The sequence below is a fragment of the Trachypithecus francoisi genome, unplaced genomic scaffold, assembly GCF_009764315.1.
Source record: "Trachypithecus francoisi isolate TF-2019V2 unplaced genomic scaffold, Tfra_2.0 Lachesis_group9, whole genome shotgun sequence".
Lineage (NCBI taxonomy): Eukaryota > Metazoa > Chordata > Mammalia > Primates > Cercopithecidae > Trachypithecus > Trachypithecus francoisi.
This window is the reverse complement of record NW_022681474.1, coordinates 9,851,157-9,870,331: the sequence shown is the minus strand read 5'-3', so window position 1 is coordinate 9,870,331 and position 19,175 is coordinate 9,851,157. Positions and strand designations below refer to the sequence as shown.

The 19,175-nt window shown below is 45.1% G+C and overlaps 1 protein-coding gene across 3 annotated transcripts in view; it reads right to left on the bottom strand.

The window, feature by feature from the left end:
• Window positions 1-19,175, bottom strand: part of SFMBT2 (Scm like with four mbt domains 2) — a 259,882-nt gene that overhangs the window by 207,754 nt on the left and 32,953 nt on the right. For 2 of the 3 annotated variants that reach the window (XM_033208308.1, XM_033208311.1), the window contains exons 3-4: window positions 11,166-11,260; window positions 8,224-8,464 (exon numbers count right to left, since the gene is read on the bottom strand). In XM_033208308.1, the coding sequence (XP_033064199.1) occupies window positions 8,224-8,464; window positions 11,166-11,260 (336 nt within the window). The remainder of the gene's footprint in view (window positions 1-8,223; window positions 8,465-11,165; window positions 11,261-19,175) is intronic. The other variant, XM_033208309.1, reaches the window with a different exon arrangement.

Genomic DNA, 19,175 nt, shown 5'->3' with positions numbered 1-19,175 from the left:
ATCCTCTTAGCTTAAAATCTACTTCAAACTGCCTGATCGGGGAACAGACACACTTTCTTCTTTCAAACTGCCTGATCAGGGAACAGACACACTTTCTTCAACTATGAAAAAAAAATAATACCAGCCACTTCATAAGGATGTTCTGAGGACTGACAGGATTAAATGTCATTACCCGGTACCACAGGAGGTGCACACAAAAATATCTTCTAATTGGAGAGCTATGACACAAACAGAATGAAATTCGTGATTCATTCATTCACTGTTCAAGATGACCAAAGACAGTGTGTGGGGCCAGGCACGGTGGCTCATGCCTATAACCCCAGCACTCTGGGAGGCTGAGGAAACCAGATCGTTTGAGCTCACGAGTTCAAGACTGGCCTGGGCAACACACGGAGACTCCCACCTCTACAAAAATACAAAATTAGCCAGGCATGGTGGTGCGTGCCTGTAGTTCCAGCTACTCAGGAGGCTGAGGTAGAAGGATAGCTTGACCCCGGGAGGCAGAGGTTGCAGTGAGCCAAAATCACGCCACTGCACTCCAGACTGGGTGACAGAATGAGACCCTGCCTCAAAAAAATTAAAATAAAAAATAAAAAAGAGAGTATGTGGCATATTGTGAGTAGCGAAAAACAAATACAAACACCGAACAGGGATTTCTGGGGGAAAAAAAAAACATTCATTTTTTACTCATAGACAAAGTTATTCACCATTACCTATATGAAGGGTTTTGATTCATCGGAGGACTCTTTTATGATGTGATGTGTGAATGACAGAAATTAAAATTAAATACTGTTTGCACCAACAGTTACACACACGCACATACCTACTCTCTCTGTCACACACATCTACAAGCCAAGCCCATCCTGGTCTACACCGTGATGAATCTGTTCACAGACTCTCTACTTGATCAGATAGAATTCAAAACCACGGGAATTGTTGTAGAAGGTCTATTCAGTGCCTACGGAGAAAGGATTACTTTGTTTCCTACCTGAATGTTCCTTCTTTCACACACCATCATCAAAAATGGCTTTTTGACAATACAATACTAGCTCACTTTTTAAATATTTTAAAAGTTTAGAATATTTAAATATTTTTAAATAAAATATCTAACTATGACTTTTGGTTTATTTACAGACATACTTGTCAAATAATCTTACCCTTTCTTATACCAATGTGTTCTGCTCTCCTTATACTAAGCTATCTAATATTTAATGAGTGTCTCTCTGCTTGCCTCAACCCTGGGTGCCACCAGTTAGGATTCATTTTGCTCTTTGAGTTTTTAGCATATGTACTAAATTTTCTTATTGATAAACAAGTGAAACTCCAGTTACAATGTCAGATAGCCAAAGAAAACAATGTGATTAAGTTCCCTTAATATTACTAAAATGTCATTTACATTATAAAATGCAAATTTTAAAAATGGTCAGTCTCATGAAAACATAACCTAATTCTACTTCTCGGAGTCCACAGTTGAGCCATGTCACAGCCGGTTAAGTCCTGCTGTCTGGTCACTTTCCTGTGCCATGTGCCATCTGCCAGCATCTTGTCCTCTACAATCAACTATAGTAAAAATGGCAATTCCCAAAAACAGTCCTAAAACCAGGCTTTAAAACTTGGCAGGAGCTGTCCACATAAACATAAGGCCATCTTCACACGTTCTCCTCACACTTCATGAATAAACATTCCTTTATTCAAATGAGTTGTATATTAACTAACTCCACTAATTTTGATTTAACTTTGAATGGTAAATCGAGTCATTCTGGCAAGGTTGCAGAGTATGCAATTCAAACGACAGAAATTTTAATCACGGGGAAAATAAAAATTAGTGGCATGACTCCTAAGGCACTAAAATTCCAATACTTTTATTGCAGCCGTAGAAAGCACTCATAAATACATCTCCATTTACAAGCCAAGGGGTGTTATTTGGAGTCGTATCATCACACATACTTACCTACAATCTTCCACGAGCATCCTTTTCAGGGCTCGGCAGGCATCGACTAAATCTCCAAAGCTTCCCAGTCCCACACATTAAGAGGTAATGTTGCTGCTTTTCAATAAATAACAATGAAGTCGTCACTGGATTAAATGATTTCCATATATTCTCACCATAAACAATAATTATTTGGCAGCTGCCCTTTGCGAGCATTGCGTGTGCTTATGAATAAATCAAGTCTTATGGATTTACTAAACCAAAACGTTTTACATTTTGCTCCACTAATAAGAGCCATAATCCTCCATAGCACTGAGTGACGCTTTAATGTAGTATGTTCCTTAATACTGTTAATATGAAAGATTAGCCCCGATTAGCTCACAAGCATGAACACTGCTCCCCGAACGGCCAATTGGCCACGGAGCCCGGGTCTCTAAATGCATGTTTATTAATGGAGCTGTGCCTGCTGATGGGAATCCCCTGGTGACGACATCTCCTGGAGCTGCCGCCATGCTGTTTCTCCTTCCTTGGACCATTTCACAGACTAATGAAGGCTTGCATTAATTCATAGCTTATATTAATTTAAAATAGCAACGCAGGAAAACATGGGACTGCACAGGGTCCTAGGTGCTCTGTAAAACCATCATCTAAGATAATAAAACCACTGTTTTTCAATGCAGTGACTCCAGGTACTAGAAAACTACTCTGGAGAATCCCAAAGTGTCCTCGAAGATCTGGAGCTCTGCAACCTCCATCTGACAAGGAAAGGCATTCTCTCCCTTCTCCCACGAAACAAGGACAAAATTCGCAAACACTCCCAGGCTGTTATCCACAACCAACTGACTTGACTCTGCTTCTGCTGATTACTCAGCTAAGGACTAAAGACTCTCAGTTCTCTGGTTCCAATGGCGAACTGGGGCCTACAATTCTTTATGGGGGAAAATTCTACCCAGGCACATGCCATAACTTGCTGACCTAATGACAGCGTCTCCCAATCTGTTAAACTGTCATCACCTCCAACAGTAATTCAGAAACTTGATGTCCGTGCTTTGGACAGATTCCTGGGCTAGACGTCCATGGATCTTAACTCCAAAAAAAATCCATTCCTTGTGCATTATATAGGAAAACTAGCACCCAAACCCTCCTTCCTTTCTTCCTTCACAAGGATCACAAACCTAGGCATTTCCTAAATGCCTAGAAAAGACTGGAAAGCTCTTTAGAGATTCTATACCACAACCCCCTTGATATGGTTTGGCCGTGTCCCCACCCAAATCTCATCTTGATTTGCAGCTCCCATAATCCCCACATGTTGTGGGAGGGACCCAGTGGGAGGTAACAGAATCATGGGAGGTTTTCCTGTGCTATTCTCATGATAGTGAATAAGTCTCACAAGATCTGATGGTTTTATACAGGGAAGTTCCCCTGCACAAGCTCTCTTGCCTGCCACCATGTAAGACGTGCCTTTGCTCCTCATTTCTAATTTGCCTTCTACCATGACTGTGAGGCCTCCCCAGCCATGTGGAACTGTGAATGCATTAAACTTCTTTTCTTCTTTTTTTTTAGATGGAATCTCGCCCTGTCGCCCAGGCTGGAGTGCAGTGGCGCAATCTCAGCTCACTGCAACCTTTGCCTCCCAGGTTCAAAAGATTCTCCTGCCTCAGCCACCTGAGTAGCTGGGATTACAGGCGCACACCACCATGCCCAGATAATTTTTGTATTTTTAGTAGAGATGGAATTTCACTATGTTGGCCAGGCTTATCTCGAACACCTGACCTTGTGATCCGCCTGCCTTGGCCTCCCAAAGTGCTGGAATTACAGGCGTAAGCCACCACGCCCTGCCTAAACCTCTTTTTCTTTATAAATTACCAGTCTCAGCTATGTCTTTATTAGCAGTGTGAGAACAGACTAAAACACCCCTCATGCAAAGATGAGAACCCCAAGAAGGGGACTCAGCCATGGAGCTAAGTTAATGGCAAAGGCGAGATAAGAACTCAGATCTTGGGCTACAACCACAGGCCCCTTCCCTTTCTACCACTCTGACTCCCGGAATCAGTAAGAAAATCTCCCTCTCACCAAGAAGCCTCCCAAACAGAAACATTATGTACCCCGGATTGCTATAACTGCTGTTCATATTCTGCAGTGCCTTTCAAGTTTAACCACAGCAAAGATCGACCAGGTACAGTTGCAGAATTTACAATGGTATCAGCTCTCTAAGACAGAAAAAAAACCACACGAACAAGAATCCTTGTTCAAAAAATAGATTCTACTATTCCCTCCGGAACAACTACCGCCTCTGGCTACAAAGCAATAATTATTCTGTCCTACAGCAATCGATAAAACCTCTTGCCCCATGAACCTGCTATTTCCTGACTCTGCTCTCCATACTAAAGATCTCCAAGTCATATTGATTACCCACTAAATTTTTTTGAGTTCTTTAAAAAAATCACTGAAGAATTCCTCAAATTAGCATAAGTTGTTAACAACTGAATAGACTTTAAATATTTCCATCACATTCATGGCTTCCCTTTTTCCAGGGTTTTCTCATTTTTCTTTTTGAACTTGTCATTTTAAGTGTGGCTGTGTCTTGTCTAATAGCACAAAGTCAGTAGGATACAAATTGGATGGTGTTTCCAAGAATGTGACTGCTGCCACATTTGTCTTCTGAAGGAGAAGGAAGAATTGATTAATAAAGTCTGCCCTCTTTCTCAAGCAACAGCATACATTTTTACCAAATGAACCCATTAGCTCTTAGAGTATTCAGATTCAAGACCCCAGAACTTGTCTCTAAAACCGTTCAGTAGAGAAGCTATTACAAAGTGAAATCATCTTACATCCTTTCCAAGGGCCTTTCAAGACTCAAGTGTCAAACTTGAAGAGTGAGTCATGAATGTGATGGTAAAACCGTCCGCAACAAGGATGGGGCCTGAGGCTCCCACCCACTCTATGTGCCCCCTCTGTGTGCCCTTCTCTTGGTGCCCCCAAGCATGTACCTGGCCCCCAGCATGAATGCACCCCCCCGAGTGTGCTGCAGCATAAATGTGTGGCACCTGCGTGCAGAGTTGGGGATGGGGGAAGGTCTCTAAATCTCTAACTAGACCTGATATTTCCTCAATATTCCATTAGTACAATTCATCCATCAAGGCTGATTTATTTCACGACGGATCAGAAATCATAGGTAAATTAATCAAACGTTACACCACAGCTTCTCATCTCAGTGGCAGTTTTAATTCAAAGGCAGATCTAACAGTGTCACTCAGGACCCGTTCAGGCTGGGTCTGGGGCTGAGTGAATCAGACATTACCAAAAGCACGAGCATGCACTGTGCCTCCCAGGGTGTGCCTCCTGACCCTACGATTTGCTTACGCAGAGCTGGAGTGGGAACTGAAAATAAAACCTGACTTAGTAATAGCCATTCTCCAGCACTCACCTGAATCGAGGCTGGAAATCCAGGCTCGCATGTCCAGAGAGAAGGTGCACAGAGCACTACTGGCAGCTCAAGGAGGAAAGGTGAAGGACAGACAGCGGACGTGCTTCGGACCTTCGTAACAACGACTGTTCTTTTCCTTGCTATTTCAGACTACCATGTGAGCAGCACTTTCACCTTCTTCAGCACATCACTCAATTACTCAGTGAACCTTTACTGAGAATTCCTCAAGCACAGGCAGCACGTGCTAGAGCTGCTGTACACAGATGAGTGGGTTCACACCATGCAGCTTACTGTCTTAAGGGGATAAAGTGTACTCCGTTCAAAGAACCACCCAAGTGGAAGTACAGCTGCATCTAAATGTCCACCCACTGATGAAAGGAGAACAAAATGTGATCGATCCATGCCAGAGAATATGATTCAGCCTTAAAAAGGAAGGAAATTCTGACACGAGCTACCATGGGGATGAGCCCTGAGGACACTAAGCTTAGGAGACTAAGCCAAACACAAAAAGTGACACAGCACAGGCTTCCATGCATGTAATATGCCCAGAACAGGAATATCTACAGAAACAGAAAGTACATTAGTGATTGCCAGGGGTTTTCTGGGGAGGGGGAGAATGGGGAGTGACTTTGGAGGTGATAAAAAAATGTTCTGGAATTAGATAGTAATAATGGTTGCATGACCTTGTGAAATTTTATGGCATGTAAATTACATATTGAAAAACAAAAAAGAAAAGACAGTACAACTGCAACCATGATGCACACTGAAGGTGCAGGCAGCCACGTGCAGGCAGCCACAGATAGGGTATGACCTGGCCCGTGAGCACGGACAGTGTCAACCTTGGTGCAGGAGAAGAGGGAACTACACTGACAGCTGGAGGAGGAGGAGGACGTGGAAAGGAAGGAGGTTCTCGGCATAGGAAAGAGCGGGTGCAAAGACCCAATGCAGAAAGGAAAGAAAGAACAAGCTTTTTCTCTTTCTTCAGAAACAATAAAGAGTCAAAATATCAGCTAACGCCACAGCAGTGGGTTCAATCCAGACAGATGTCACATAAATGTAACTCTTGACTTCAGCCATTTTATGACCCCCTTCTTAGCAGATTATCAATTACACATAACAAAGGGTAGTTAAAAACCACAGGCTATTCCCAATAATCAGAAAAACAAAATATCATAACCAAAAAAAAAATGATAAAGCTCCAATACCGCGAAAGGCTAAGTAAGGTAACTGCTAATACCACGGACAGAATGAACCTGGGGATTTCACCTCTCCAAGTTTACACGTCACTTCAAGATGAAAACAGGCAGCTAGCTACGAAGAAGACACCACACACATTTGCAGGGTGGCATCAAGAGCGTGCAAGTATCGCTGCTGCCATTATCATACAATAAAACATAGAGAGTGGTGTGTTGAGATTCACGTATTTGGCTGTCCTCAGTTTTCTCACTTACGGGATGAGACGAATTCCTTCGATGCATTTATCATATCCAGCCCATTCTTTTCCAGCAGGCTCTCTCCCCCTCAGCACTGCTGGCAGGCTGAGCCTGGTAATTATTGGTCATGGGGCTGCCCTGTGCACTGTGGGGGTTTAGCATCATTGCTGGCCTCCACCCACTAAATGCTAGTAGCAACTCCCATAGCCCTGACCAAAAATGCCTCCAGACATTGCCAGGTGTCCCCTGGGGGATAAAACTGCCCCCAGAGAGAACAGCGGCTTTGTAGCAACTAAACTGATCATATCTACATGGGTTTTGACCATTCCCTTGAGACCAATGTCATTTCTCTCATCTGTGATTTTCTGAAAGCTTGACACCCTGACAACCTCCCAACAAGACAGATGAAAAGTGATTAGAGAAGCCTGCTTAAGACGCTCCGTGTTACTGTTCAAAATGTCGACTTGCGGCCGGGCGCGGTGGCTCAAGCCTGTAATCCCAGCACTTTGGGAGGCCGAGACGGGCGGATCACGAGGTCAGGAGATCGAGACCATCCTGGCTAACACGGTGAAACCCCGTCTCTACTAAAAAATACAAAAAACTAGCCGGGGCCGGGCGCGGTGGCTCAAGCCTGTAATCCCAGCACTTTGGGAGGCCGAGACGGGCGGATCACGAGGTCAGGAGATCGAGACCATCCTGGCTAATACGCTGAAACCCCGTCTCTACTAAAAATACAAAAACTAGCCGGGCGAGGTGGCTGGCGCCTGTAGTCCCAGCTACTCGGGAGGCTGAGGCAGGAGAATGGCGTAAACCCAGGAGGCAGAGCTTGCAGTGAGCTGAGATCTGGCCACTGCACTCCAGTCCGGGCGACAGAGCGAGACTCCGTCTCAAAAAAAAAAAAAAAAACTAGCCGGGCGAGGTGGCGGGCGCCTGTAGTCCCAGCTACTCGGGAGGCTGAGGCAGGAGAATGGCGTAAACCCGGGAGGCGGAGCTTGCAGTGAGCTGAGATCCGGCCACTGCACTCCAGCAGCCCGGGCGACAGAGCGAGACTCTGTCTCAAAAAAAAAAAAAAAAATGTCAACTTGCTAAAGCAGAAGAAAAGCAACACGGCCAATCGCAGAACACAAGACCTCAACTCTTGATGTCCTTTCAGGCTTCCTTTCTTATCCTCCAAAAGTAATTTAAGGATTAGGCACATTTTCAGTTCCTAAAAGCCAGGGCTGGCTCCATTGTCAGCATCACCTCTGACATCCGAAAATGTACCGATCTCCCTCCAGCTAAGGAAGCCCGAGAAACAACTCTGAAAGAACTGTGAGCCCTTTGCACGAAGACCGTTAAGGATTCTGTGCAAGGTTCTCTCTGCTCCTTGCAAAACTACAGGCATCGTGAAGGATGGCGGCTTGTAAATCGAAGCCTTTGAAACGGGGGCTCACCGTCCGGGGGCATCAACACCTTGTTGTTCTGTGTGCACCACCCCACGGGGTGCAAATCCGCTATGACTACGTCACACCAGAAGTCGGCCCTGCGGTCCTCCCCGTAACCGCAGTAGCGCAGAAGCAGCAGCTGCCCACACGTGGTAATGATCGTGGCCACCCAGTATGTGTCCGGGTTGTTCTTATTGGCCACTTCCAATTTCATTCCTGGCTGGAAGTTGCTCTGAATGCTGATTTCAACCTTAAGGAATCAGAAATAGAGAAAACCCATTACTACCCTAGACACATATACATCCAGAAGATGACAAAAACCACTAAAAACCATGGCACTTACAAACAATACTCCTGGTGCTCTAAAACAGGCATATATTTATCTAAGTAATATTCTATGGAAGCCACAAGTGTAATGCTAAACTTTATATCTGCAGCCAGCCACTTTAAGAAAAAAAAAGGAATAAATTTAATTCTACCAATATATTTTAACCCAATATATCCAAAATATTATCACCTTGACATGTAATCAATATAAAAAACATTAATGAAACGACCAACTTTCTTCTTTGTAAATAAAGCCTCCAAAACTTGGTGTGTATTCTACACTCAGAGCACATCTGAATGTAGACTACACACTTTTCAAGGGCTCACAAGGACCACATGATAGTTGTGGATTTGGCCCTAGAAAATGGATTTTTTTTTTTTTTTTTTTTTGAGATGGAGTCTCGCTCTGTAGCCCAGGCTGGAGTGCAGTGGCCGGACCTCGGCTCCCTGACAAGCTCCGCCTCCCGGGTTTACGCCATTCTCCTGCCTCGGCCTCCCGAGTAGCTGGGACTACAGGCACCCGCCACCTCGCCCGGCTAGTTTTTTGTATTTTTTTTAGTAGAGAGGGGGTTTCACCGTGTTAGCCAGGATGGTCTCGATCTCCTGACCTTGTGATCCGCCCGTCTCGGCCTCCCAAAGTGCTGGGATTACAGGCTTGAGCCACCGCGCCCAGCCTGGATTTGTTTTTTAATTAAGGGTTACAGTCTATTGATATCTACCAACCCTCACTTCCAGAAAAAGCTTTCCAGCCTGGTGGGTCTTAACATTGCAAAGCTGACATACCCGCTGTCCATAAGTGGCCACTGCTTAAAGGAGATGACAGAATTATCAATCACACTTACATGGGTCTGAGGCTACTTTTCCTTTAAACCTAGCATACAGACCTGGGAGCCTCTGCATCCTGAAGGGCAGCCTCCAGCTCCGCCCCCCAGGACACTATACTGTGATTAAAAGGGAGGTGGGAGGATTGACTGAATCAAAGAAAATGGGAGTGACTCCATACAGAGAGAAATTGATAACTTCTCAGTACAGAAAGGAAGGAAAAAGTTGTGATCAATGTCTCTTTCCTAACCTGCCTAAGGCAACTGCCAAATCATCTCAGCATCTTAAGATGTAAATGTTACAATGGCTTTTGCGGGACCATGACTACATCGTATGCTTGAAAGCTTTGCTATGTTTTAATATTTAGCTCTTGGTTTTACTACACAGCCACAATCACATTCAAAATAAACTAGTAAACATAGCATAATGAGTATAAAGAGAAATGGAAACATGATCTACCTTTTCAGGGTCACAGAAATTTAATAAAAATCTTAAATTTCTTTTGGAGAGAACACTTCACCTCCAAAAAGAATAAAATGTTGTATTAAAAGAAGGAATCACATCGGGCGTGGTGGTGCGTGCCTATAATCTCAGCTACTCGAGAGGCTGAGGTAGGAGGACTGCTTGAGCCCAGGAGTTCGAGGCCAACCTGGGCAACGTGGCGAGACCCAGCTCACAGAAAATAAATAAATAAAAATAAGGAATCACAAGTTCTGGCTTCCTCATTCAGCCAAGGAGCCAAAAGGAAGAACAGGTTACGAAAAGTACCCCAATTTGTCAATGAAACTCAGGCTGAATCTTTGTCCTGCATGGACAAAGTGAAAAATGTTTCTCAGTTAAATCTCCGTTTCTATTTCTATTAAAACAACAATTAAAGACTAAATTTCCAGGACCCAACTTCTTAGGACCCAGGTGAGTTAGTCTTTTTTTCCCTGCTAATGATATTATATATTGCCAATATCTTACACCAAAGCAAAAACCTGATAAAACCTCACTTTTTAAAAATTTTCTGGGACTTGCCCAGTACTGGGCATGCTATTTGCATTATTCAAAGAAATATGATTAATGAGAATGGTTTTTTTTTTTTGATTGGATCCAAATGTTTTCATCATATTTATGGTTAGTTCCTCTAATCTGACTCATCTGCCAATAAATGGCTGGAAATCTTTTATGAGCTTTTTCAAAATCAAAATATTAATTGAAGCTGAAAACATAAAGCCATTACACCTACTAAGAACACATTATACCTACTGGTTTAGTTTTCTGGCTCTTTACTTACTCAAGCTGACCTTACCTGTGGTCTATATTCCCTGGCGCTATCCGGGGAAACCAAGCTAACTTCTAAGACTCCTCCTTCTTCCTAAAAAATCTTGGCTGAATTTCCCTCTTTCCTCTTTGTTTGAGACGGTTTCACTCTGTCACCCAGGCTGGAGTGCAGTGGCGCAACCTTGGCTCGCTGTAATCTCCACCTCCTGGGCTCAAGGAACCCTCCCACCTCAGCCCCCCAAGTAGCTGGGACTACAGGTGTGTGCCACCACACCCAGCTAATTTTTATATTTTTTGTAGGGATGGGATTTTGCCTGTTTGTGGCCCAGGCTGGTCTCGAACTCCTCATCTCAAGTGATCTGCCAGCCTCAGCCTCAGCCTCCCAAAGTGTTGGGATTACAGGTGTGAGCCGCCATGCCTGGCCACGAATTTCCCTGTTTCCACTGCCCTTCTTCCATTGGGTTCTCCGGCTTCTGCCTACAGATTCCTTCCCGTCCCACTTTCTAGACACAGAGAACACGAGCTGCTTTACATACGTGTTTGAATGATGTGTGGGGAGCGGCACTTGCTCCTGTCTCTTCCAAATATTCTCCCCAGTTAAAGCCAGTTTCCTCCAAGCTTGAGCCTTCTTCTGTCGAAAAACGAAAGAGCAGAATATCAATACTGGAGTGGAGGACAGAAAGGTGCTGGCCTGCAACTGAGACCAGAAAATCCTTCATGCAAGACACAAGCTAATTCCACAGTTTAAAAGGATATTGCAGAATTTTTTGCAAAGCTTCTTCAGTCCGCTGATTTTAGAGGTGTTGACTAAAGAAAGGAAAACATGGGACATTCCGCTTTGACACCGCACAGATGAAATCAAGAGTAACACTGGGTTCTCCGGGGTAAATAACATGAGACGGGTTCCAATGCATATTTGCTACATGTTCGTGTATTAGCTCAAAATTAGCTGCAGTAGACACCCCAGTCTGCAGGGAGGTTGGAGGACAAGACAAAGGAACCCATCGTGCGCTGACTAAGGGCTGTGATGTAGGTTATGACGTATACAGAAAACAGCACTAATTGTTATAAAGATAAAGCACTGACTCTGGCACCATTTTAAGGGAGAAAAGAGAAAATGAGGCCCAAAAGAATTGCTCGAGTGTGTGGGGCCATCCAGCCAGTCAACAAGACAAACCAACCAGCTGCCCCACACCCCCGATGCCTGGCCAGTCCAGGGCTCCCAACTCCCGCCTACTGCTGGGACAGAGCTGTTGGGGCCTGACACTCTGGAGAAACCAACAGAGCATGTGCTTCTCCGATCACAAGGAATCAAGAGAAATACAATCAAATGCACAACATGGCTCTCAAAATCATAACTATTTGTGGGTTTTCTCTGTTTGTTTGTTTTTTGTTTTGTCTTTTTGAGAGACAGAATCTTGCTCTGTCACCTAGACTAGAGTGCAGGGGTGCAATCTCGGCTCACTATAACCTCCACCTCCTGGGTTCAAGCAATTCTCCCGCCTCAGCTTCCCAAGTAGCTGGGACTAAAGGCATGCACCACTACACCCAACTAATTTTTCTATGTTTTAGTAGAGGCAGGGTTTCACTACATGTTGGCCAGGCTGGACTCGAACTCCTGACCTCAGGTGCTCCACCTGCCTCGGCCTCCCAAAGTGGTGGGATTACAGATATGAGCCACCACTCCTGGCCAAAATCATAACTATTTGAATTTCACAAACCCACACACCCAGCTTGAAGGAAATCAAGCAATTCTCCAAACATGTAAGGCTACATAAAAGATAAAACTTGTATAGTCAAAAAGCATCAAGTAACACATTTTAACACACACATGGCATAAATGTGACTGCATCATTTTAAATGGAAATAATAAGCCATAAACATTATTTGAACCAATTGGCAAGGTCATAAGAACATACAACAGAAATAGCTGTCCAAAATGCACACAAGAGTTTCAAAAGTTTAGATTATCTTCCTGCAATAATGTCCAATGGATGCTGATGTTCGACCCATTTATCTTCTAGAAACAAAAGCCTATGTCAATGGCCAAGAGTAAATACTGCTTTCCATCTTGTGGCTTGTGCAAAACGGATATCCAATCCTATCAGATGGGCCAGAGAAAATGGGGTCAAATAAGAATGCCTTCTTTTAGAGACTATCACTATTTGTCTACTTGAAATTTTTATTTTTTTTATTTTTTATGTATTTATGTATGTATGTATTTATTTATTCATTTATTGAGACGGAGTCTTGCTGTGTCATCCAGGCTGGAGTGCAATGGCACGATTTTGGCTCACTGCAACCTCCGCCCCCCCAGGTTCAAGAGATTCTCCTGCCTCAGCCTCCCAAGTAGCTGGAATTACAGGCTTGTGCCACCACACTAGGCTAATTTTTGTAGTTTTAGTAGAGACAGGGTTTCGCCATGTTGAGCAGACTGGTCTTGAATTCCCGACCTCAGGTGATCGTCCCTCCTCAGCCTCCCAAAGTGCTGGGATTACAGGTGTGAGCCACCGTGCCCGGCCTTCTTGAAATTTTTAAATTATAAGTAGGAAAAGTAAGTCTCTCTTAATACTTTGTGTACTCTTAGAAAGTGAGGGAAGAGGATCGTTTTTGTAAAGTCAGAAGAGGCTGAATTGAAAGGCTATTTTAAATTTCGCCTTCTAAGCCCAAGTTGCGTAGAATGGCCTTCTCAGCTTTTGCTTCAGTGAAGTGACTTACAGTCAAACATTCAAAAAAGAAAAAGAAAAAGCCACCAGGAGAGAAAATCTTTCCTTGGTGGCGCTCTAACATCTGGTCCCACCCAGGGATTGAAGCCCTTCAGGCAGAAATGTGCTTCCTGTAAAAAAAAAAAAAAACAAAGTCAACGGTCCTGCAGCCTCCAGTGAAGAATGGATGACACCAAGAGGCTTAGAGCTTCACAGACACAGTGAAATGAACAAGAAAGCAGTCATCTTCCAGAAAACACTTCAGAGTGGCATCTGGTGGCTCTGCTGACAATCCTCTGCCTCCCAATGGCACTGGGCACCTCTTACCAAATTTGCTTTCCGATGCACTAGTCAGAGGCTCAGCACTATTGATCTGCCCCAAAGTCCTGATGTAGTATCTAAGGACAGCAAACCTGCTGCAGACAAAGTCCAGAGCTTCTTTCCATCCTCCTTGTCTGGCCTCAGCTTGAACCAGACCCTCCTGCAGCCCCTGCCTGCCCCAGCCTGTGTCAGCAACTTCCAGATCTACAAAGCAGCCACCACCCTCCTGGGAACATCCTAAGAGCTCTGCTGTGTTTGAGTGTCACCTCTCTGCTACAAGGCTTGCTACGGTTTGAATGTGCTCTGTCCCCACCAAAAGTCATGTTGCAATCTGATTCCCAATGCGGCAGTGCTGGGAGCTGAGGTCTAGCAGGGGGTGTCTGAGTCCTGGGGGCAGATCCCTCATGAATAGGTTAATGCCCTCCCTCAGGGGTGTGTTCTGGCTCTCCAAGGAATGGATGAGTTCCCTGGAGAGTGGGTGTGAAGAGCCTGGCTTCCTTGGTTTCTCTCTTGCTTCCGCTCTCCATGTGATCTCTCTGTACACACCTGCTCCCCTTCCTCTTTCTGCCAAGAGCAGAAACAGCCTGAGGCCCTCACCAGATGCACCTGCCTGTCTTAGACCTGGCAGCCACCAGAATCGGGAGTTGAATAACCCTTTTCTTTATAAATTATACAGACTCAGATATTCTGTTACAGGAACACAAAACAGACTGAAACAGTGGTTTACAGGTATCTCCTCACAATCTTCCCAAGAATCATAATGGATGCAATGCTCACAGGGGCAATCTTGAGAGCTCAGAAAGGACAGGGAGTCACCCTGAGTCACTGCTGTCCAGCCTCAGGGTCAGGAGTCCAAAGCTGGAGCTCTTATGAAGTACTTTCCCCCTCCTTCTCCCACCTGTGTCATGCACCAGAAACCACCACCACCACCATTCACGTCTTCTGCAGAATCCTAGGGAGGTTTTAAAGTGATGAGTCTGTCTCTCCATGTTGGTGAACCCTGAAACAGTCTACAGCCAAAAAAGCAGGAAAAGAGAAGAAACAGGAAGCCATGGCCACCTGCGGAGAAAAGAGTTGACTGAGCTCCCAGAATGCGTGTGAGGAAGAAGAAGAGAACCTGGGAAGAAGATATCAGCAGGAAACTCAGCCCTGGGCCAAATGAGGCAAGAAGTTTTGTGTAGGACTCCGAGAATGATGGCTGCTGAAAAAGGGGACAAGTTGTCCTGGGTGACTCGTTCCCGCACATCAGAAACATGCAAATAGAGGCTGGGTGCAGTGGCTCCCCCTGTAATCCCAGCACTTTGGGAGGGCGAGCCAGGTGGATCACTTGAGGTCAGGAGTTTGAGACCAGCCTGGCCAACATGGTGAAACCCTGTCTCTACTAAAAATACACCAATTAGCCAGGCGTGGTAGCACACACTTATAATCTCAGCTACTCAGGAGGCTGGGGCAGGAAAATCGCTTGAATCCAGGAGGCGGAGGCTGCAGTGAGCCAAGATTGTGCCACTGCACTCTAGCCTGGGTCACAGAGCGAGACTCCATCTCAACAAAATAAAACAAACAAAAAAAAGGAAACATGCACATTGAGGCAGAACCTCGGAAACTGCCTGCAGTCACCAGCACCTGGGATGAGAGGCTTTAGTGAACCCACCACATTACCCACAAAGATTCGATGATTCCATCACTTCAGATCAGGAGAGACCAGAGCCTCCAATTCCAACCTCGACACCGAGACCACTGGTTGCAGTTCTTTATTCGCCACACAATCCTAATCTATGCTATTAGAATTTTACCAAAAGTTGTGCTTCTGTCAAATTTTAATTCATTACAACTACATTTCCCAATATAACGGGTTCTGCAGACTTCAGGGTACACAGTTTCACTCAGTCAAGATAACCAGGAGGTCAGAGGGTGCCACTGTGTCTCCCCTGCAGGAATCAGTAGAATAGTAAGCTCTGTCACTCTCTGCTGGTCTAAAGAAAACACTTAAAAAGGTAACCAAAAGTGAGACTCAGAATGGGATTTTAAAAATTCAAACCTTCATGCCCAGCACTGATGACTTGAACTGTGCATTATAACAAAGTCAAGCACAAAATGTAGGGTTATTCACAATACAGCCTTTTAAAATGTGTCACATACAACCCTTCCCCAGGCCTATGTGCCCCAAGGAGCTGATTCTCCAAAGACATTTCAATGAGCAATAGAAAAACACACAAAATGTTTATGGGGAGAGGCCTCATAAACCCAGAGCAAATATTTATAGCTGATTCATAAACCTCTTAAACCCATAAACATTTTATCAAGGAAATTCTGACAATCTCCCTCCACTGTAAATGACCCAGTGGGAGGCATTTCCCCATGATGTCATGAAAACCGACTAGGAAAAGCTACTAAGAAAATTTCACAATTTAAAAGGGAACAGGCATGTTCATTAGCAGCAATCCAGTTTTAGAAAACAGAAAGCTATTTATGAGGCAAGAATATTTCATAACAAACATAAAAAGAATACCTTACTATACCTTACTAGAAGCTGGACTGTAAGTGACGTTAGAGTGAAAAATGGAATAAACAAACGGCCCATACATCTTCGTTCAAGTAATAAAATCTTGGGTTTGTACAATTTTACAATCTGAAAAAAGGCTAACTTTACGAGGCTGAATATTAAAGCCTGTGCCCACGACACCAATAAAGGAACTGGGAATTGGCAGATTCTAGGTGAATGCTTACGGAGCACCTTCTTAGATGCTAGATACTTTTTTTTAATATGGAAAGAGAAAGAAAGAAGACATTAAGTCTTTCTTCCTGTAAATACCGATAGTGATTTCATACTATCAGAAGATTTAGAAAATAGTTCCACTGTGAGTATATTCATCAGAAGCATCTGTGCAAACAACTCAGAAAGGAACCGTGGCCACCTGCCTAGAATCTGAGCTCACAATTGCAGAGCCACCCCACAGGCAGAGGGACAGTCCTCATGGCACAAAGGTCCTCCTGGCTTGTCCGACTACCCAATGGCCAGAGTTATTCTAAAGGGAAAAAACAAAGCACAAAAAACAAAAAACATAAAAATCACCTAGCCAGGGGAAGCTGCAACTATTCAAAGGAGGGTTACGGAGAAGAGGGAATACCACTGAGTCACACAGGCCCAGTTCCCAGCGTGAAGAGTGAGGCTTGAATTTTCCTGAGAAAAATGTTGACTCCTTTCCTTCCCAAATAGAAGAGCCAGTGAATACATTCCAAATGCCAAATGCCAAGAAGAAGAATCAAGCCCACATTTTCAGCGTAATTCTCTCTACTGAGGCTCACTCTGCCTAAATGTGCAGCATCGCTTTATCTACAGACTTCATCAGGACATTTCACGTAGCAGGCCTATAAAAATAATGTCAAGGAATCTACCGAACACTATGTCAGCATATTGTTCTGCTTGCTTTTATCACAGCAACTGACAACGCCTGGAATCCCAGCATTGGAATTTCAGCGCACTTCCTCCTTGGTGTCCGCTGGGATGATGCTGTCTATGGCGTCTGCTGGGGAGGCCGCAGATCCTGCGCTATTTCCTCTCCCTGGGCTTTTTCTAATCACATATTTGGCGTTCCCAGGAGAAGGAGTAATTTTATATCGTGCCTATTTCATTTACAGGACTTGGGTGGCGGTTATTGATCTCAACGGTGATTTGAGCTTTGCTTAGAAAAAGGCCGCCCCACCCTGTAGTCCCAGCACTTTGGGAGGCCAAGGCGGGTGGATCACGAGGTCAGGAGATCAAGACCATGCTGGCTGACGGGGTGAAACCCCTTCGCTACTAAAAGCACAAAAAATTAGCCAGGCGTGGTGGTGGGCACCTGTAGTCCCAGCTACTTGGGAGGCTGAGGCAGGAGAATGGCGTGAACCCGGGAGGTGGAGTTTGCAGTGAGCTGAGATCATACTACTGCACTGCAGCCTGGGCAACACAGCAAGACTCTGTCTCAAAAAAAAAAAAAAACTGGTAATGAGACTGAGGCCAGCTGAAGTCTCCCTTTCACACGGGCCTGACTGCAAGGAATCATAGCATCATAACATCTCGAAGTGGACAGTGGCAAAAAAACAAACATAACAGAAAACGCCCGGCCGGGCGCGGTGGCTCACGCCTGCAATCCCAGCACTCAGGGAGGCTGAGGCGGGTGAATCATGAGGTCAGGAGATGGAGACCATCCTGGCCAACATGGTGAAACCCCGTCTCTACTAAAAATACAGAAATTAGCCAGGTGTGGTGGCACGTGCCTGTAATCCCAGCTACTTGGGAGGCTAAGGCAGGAGGGAACCAGGGAATCGGAGGTTGCAGCGAGCCGAGATCACACCATTGCACTCTAGCCTGGCAACAGAAAGAGACTCCGTCTCAAAAAAAAAAAAGAGAGAGAGAGAAAACATCCAAGCACGTTCGATTTTCCTTTCCTCGATCCCATAATTTTCTCAAGGAAAAACTTCAGTCACTCAAGTGTAGTCACTTGTTAGGGAGACAGTAACACAGTGGTCCCCAATCTTTTTGGCACCGGGGACTTATGCACCAGTTTTGTAGAAGACAATTTTTCCACAGACATGAGGGAAGGGAAGACGGTTTCGAGACAATTCAAGTGCATTACATCGATCGTGCACTTTATTTCTACTATTGTTACATTGTACTATATAATGAAATAATTCTGTAACTCACCATAATATAGAATCAGTGGGAACCCTGGGCTTGTTTTCCTGCAACTAGATAGTCCCATCTGGGGGCGATGGGAGACAGTGACAGATCATCAGGCATTAGATTCTCATAAGGAGTGCACAACCTAGACCCCTCGCATGTGCAGTTCACAATAGGGTTCACGCTCCTATGGGAACCGAATGCTGCTGCTGATCCGACAGGAGGTGGAGCTCAGGCAGTAATGTGAGCAATGGGGAGCAGCTGTAAATACAGATGAAACTTAGCTCCCTCACCAGATGCTCACCTCCTGTGGTGCGGCCCAGTTCCTAACAGCCCACGGACCAGTTCCAATCTGTGGCCGGGGTTTGGAAACCCCTGTAGTAAGGTATCATGGGACACAGGGTAGGTGGCATGGGAGGAAAGAGTACGAAAGAACAACAAAGAATCTAAGTTGTGTCTGTGCCCCCAAAATTGTGTGTGTGTGTGTGTGGGGGTGTGTGTGTGTGTGGGTTGGTGTGAATGAGGGTGTGTGTGTGAATGGGTGGATGGATGGGTGTGAGTGTGTGTGTGAATGTGTATGTGGATGGGTGTGAGTGTGAGTGGATGGGTGGATGATGGGTGCGAGAGTGGGCGTGTGGGTGTATGTGTGGATGGGTGGATGGATGGGTATGAGTGTGGGTGTGTATATGGCTGTGGGGTGGGTGTCAGTGTATGGATGGGTGGATGGATGGGTATGAGTGTGGGTGTGTGTGGGTGTATGCATGGATGGACGGGTGTGAGTGTGGGTATGTGTGTGTGGCTGTGGGGTGGGTGTGAGTGTGGGGGTGTGTGTGTTGGGTGGGAGTGTGGGTGGATGGATG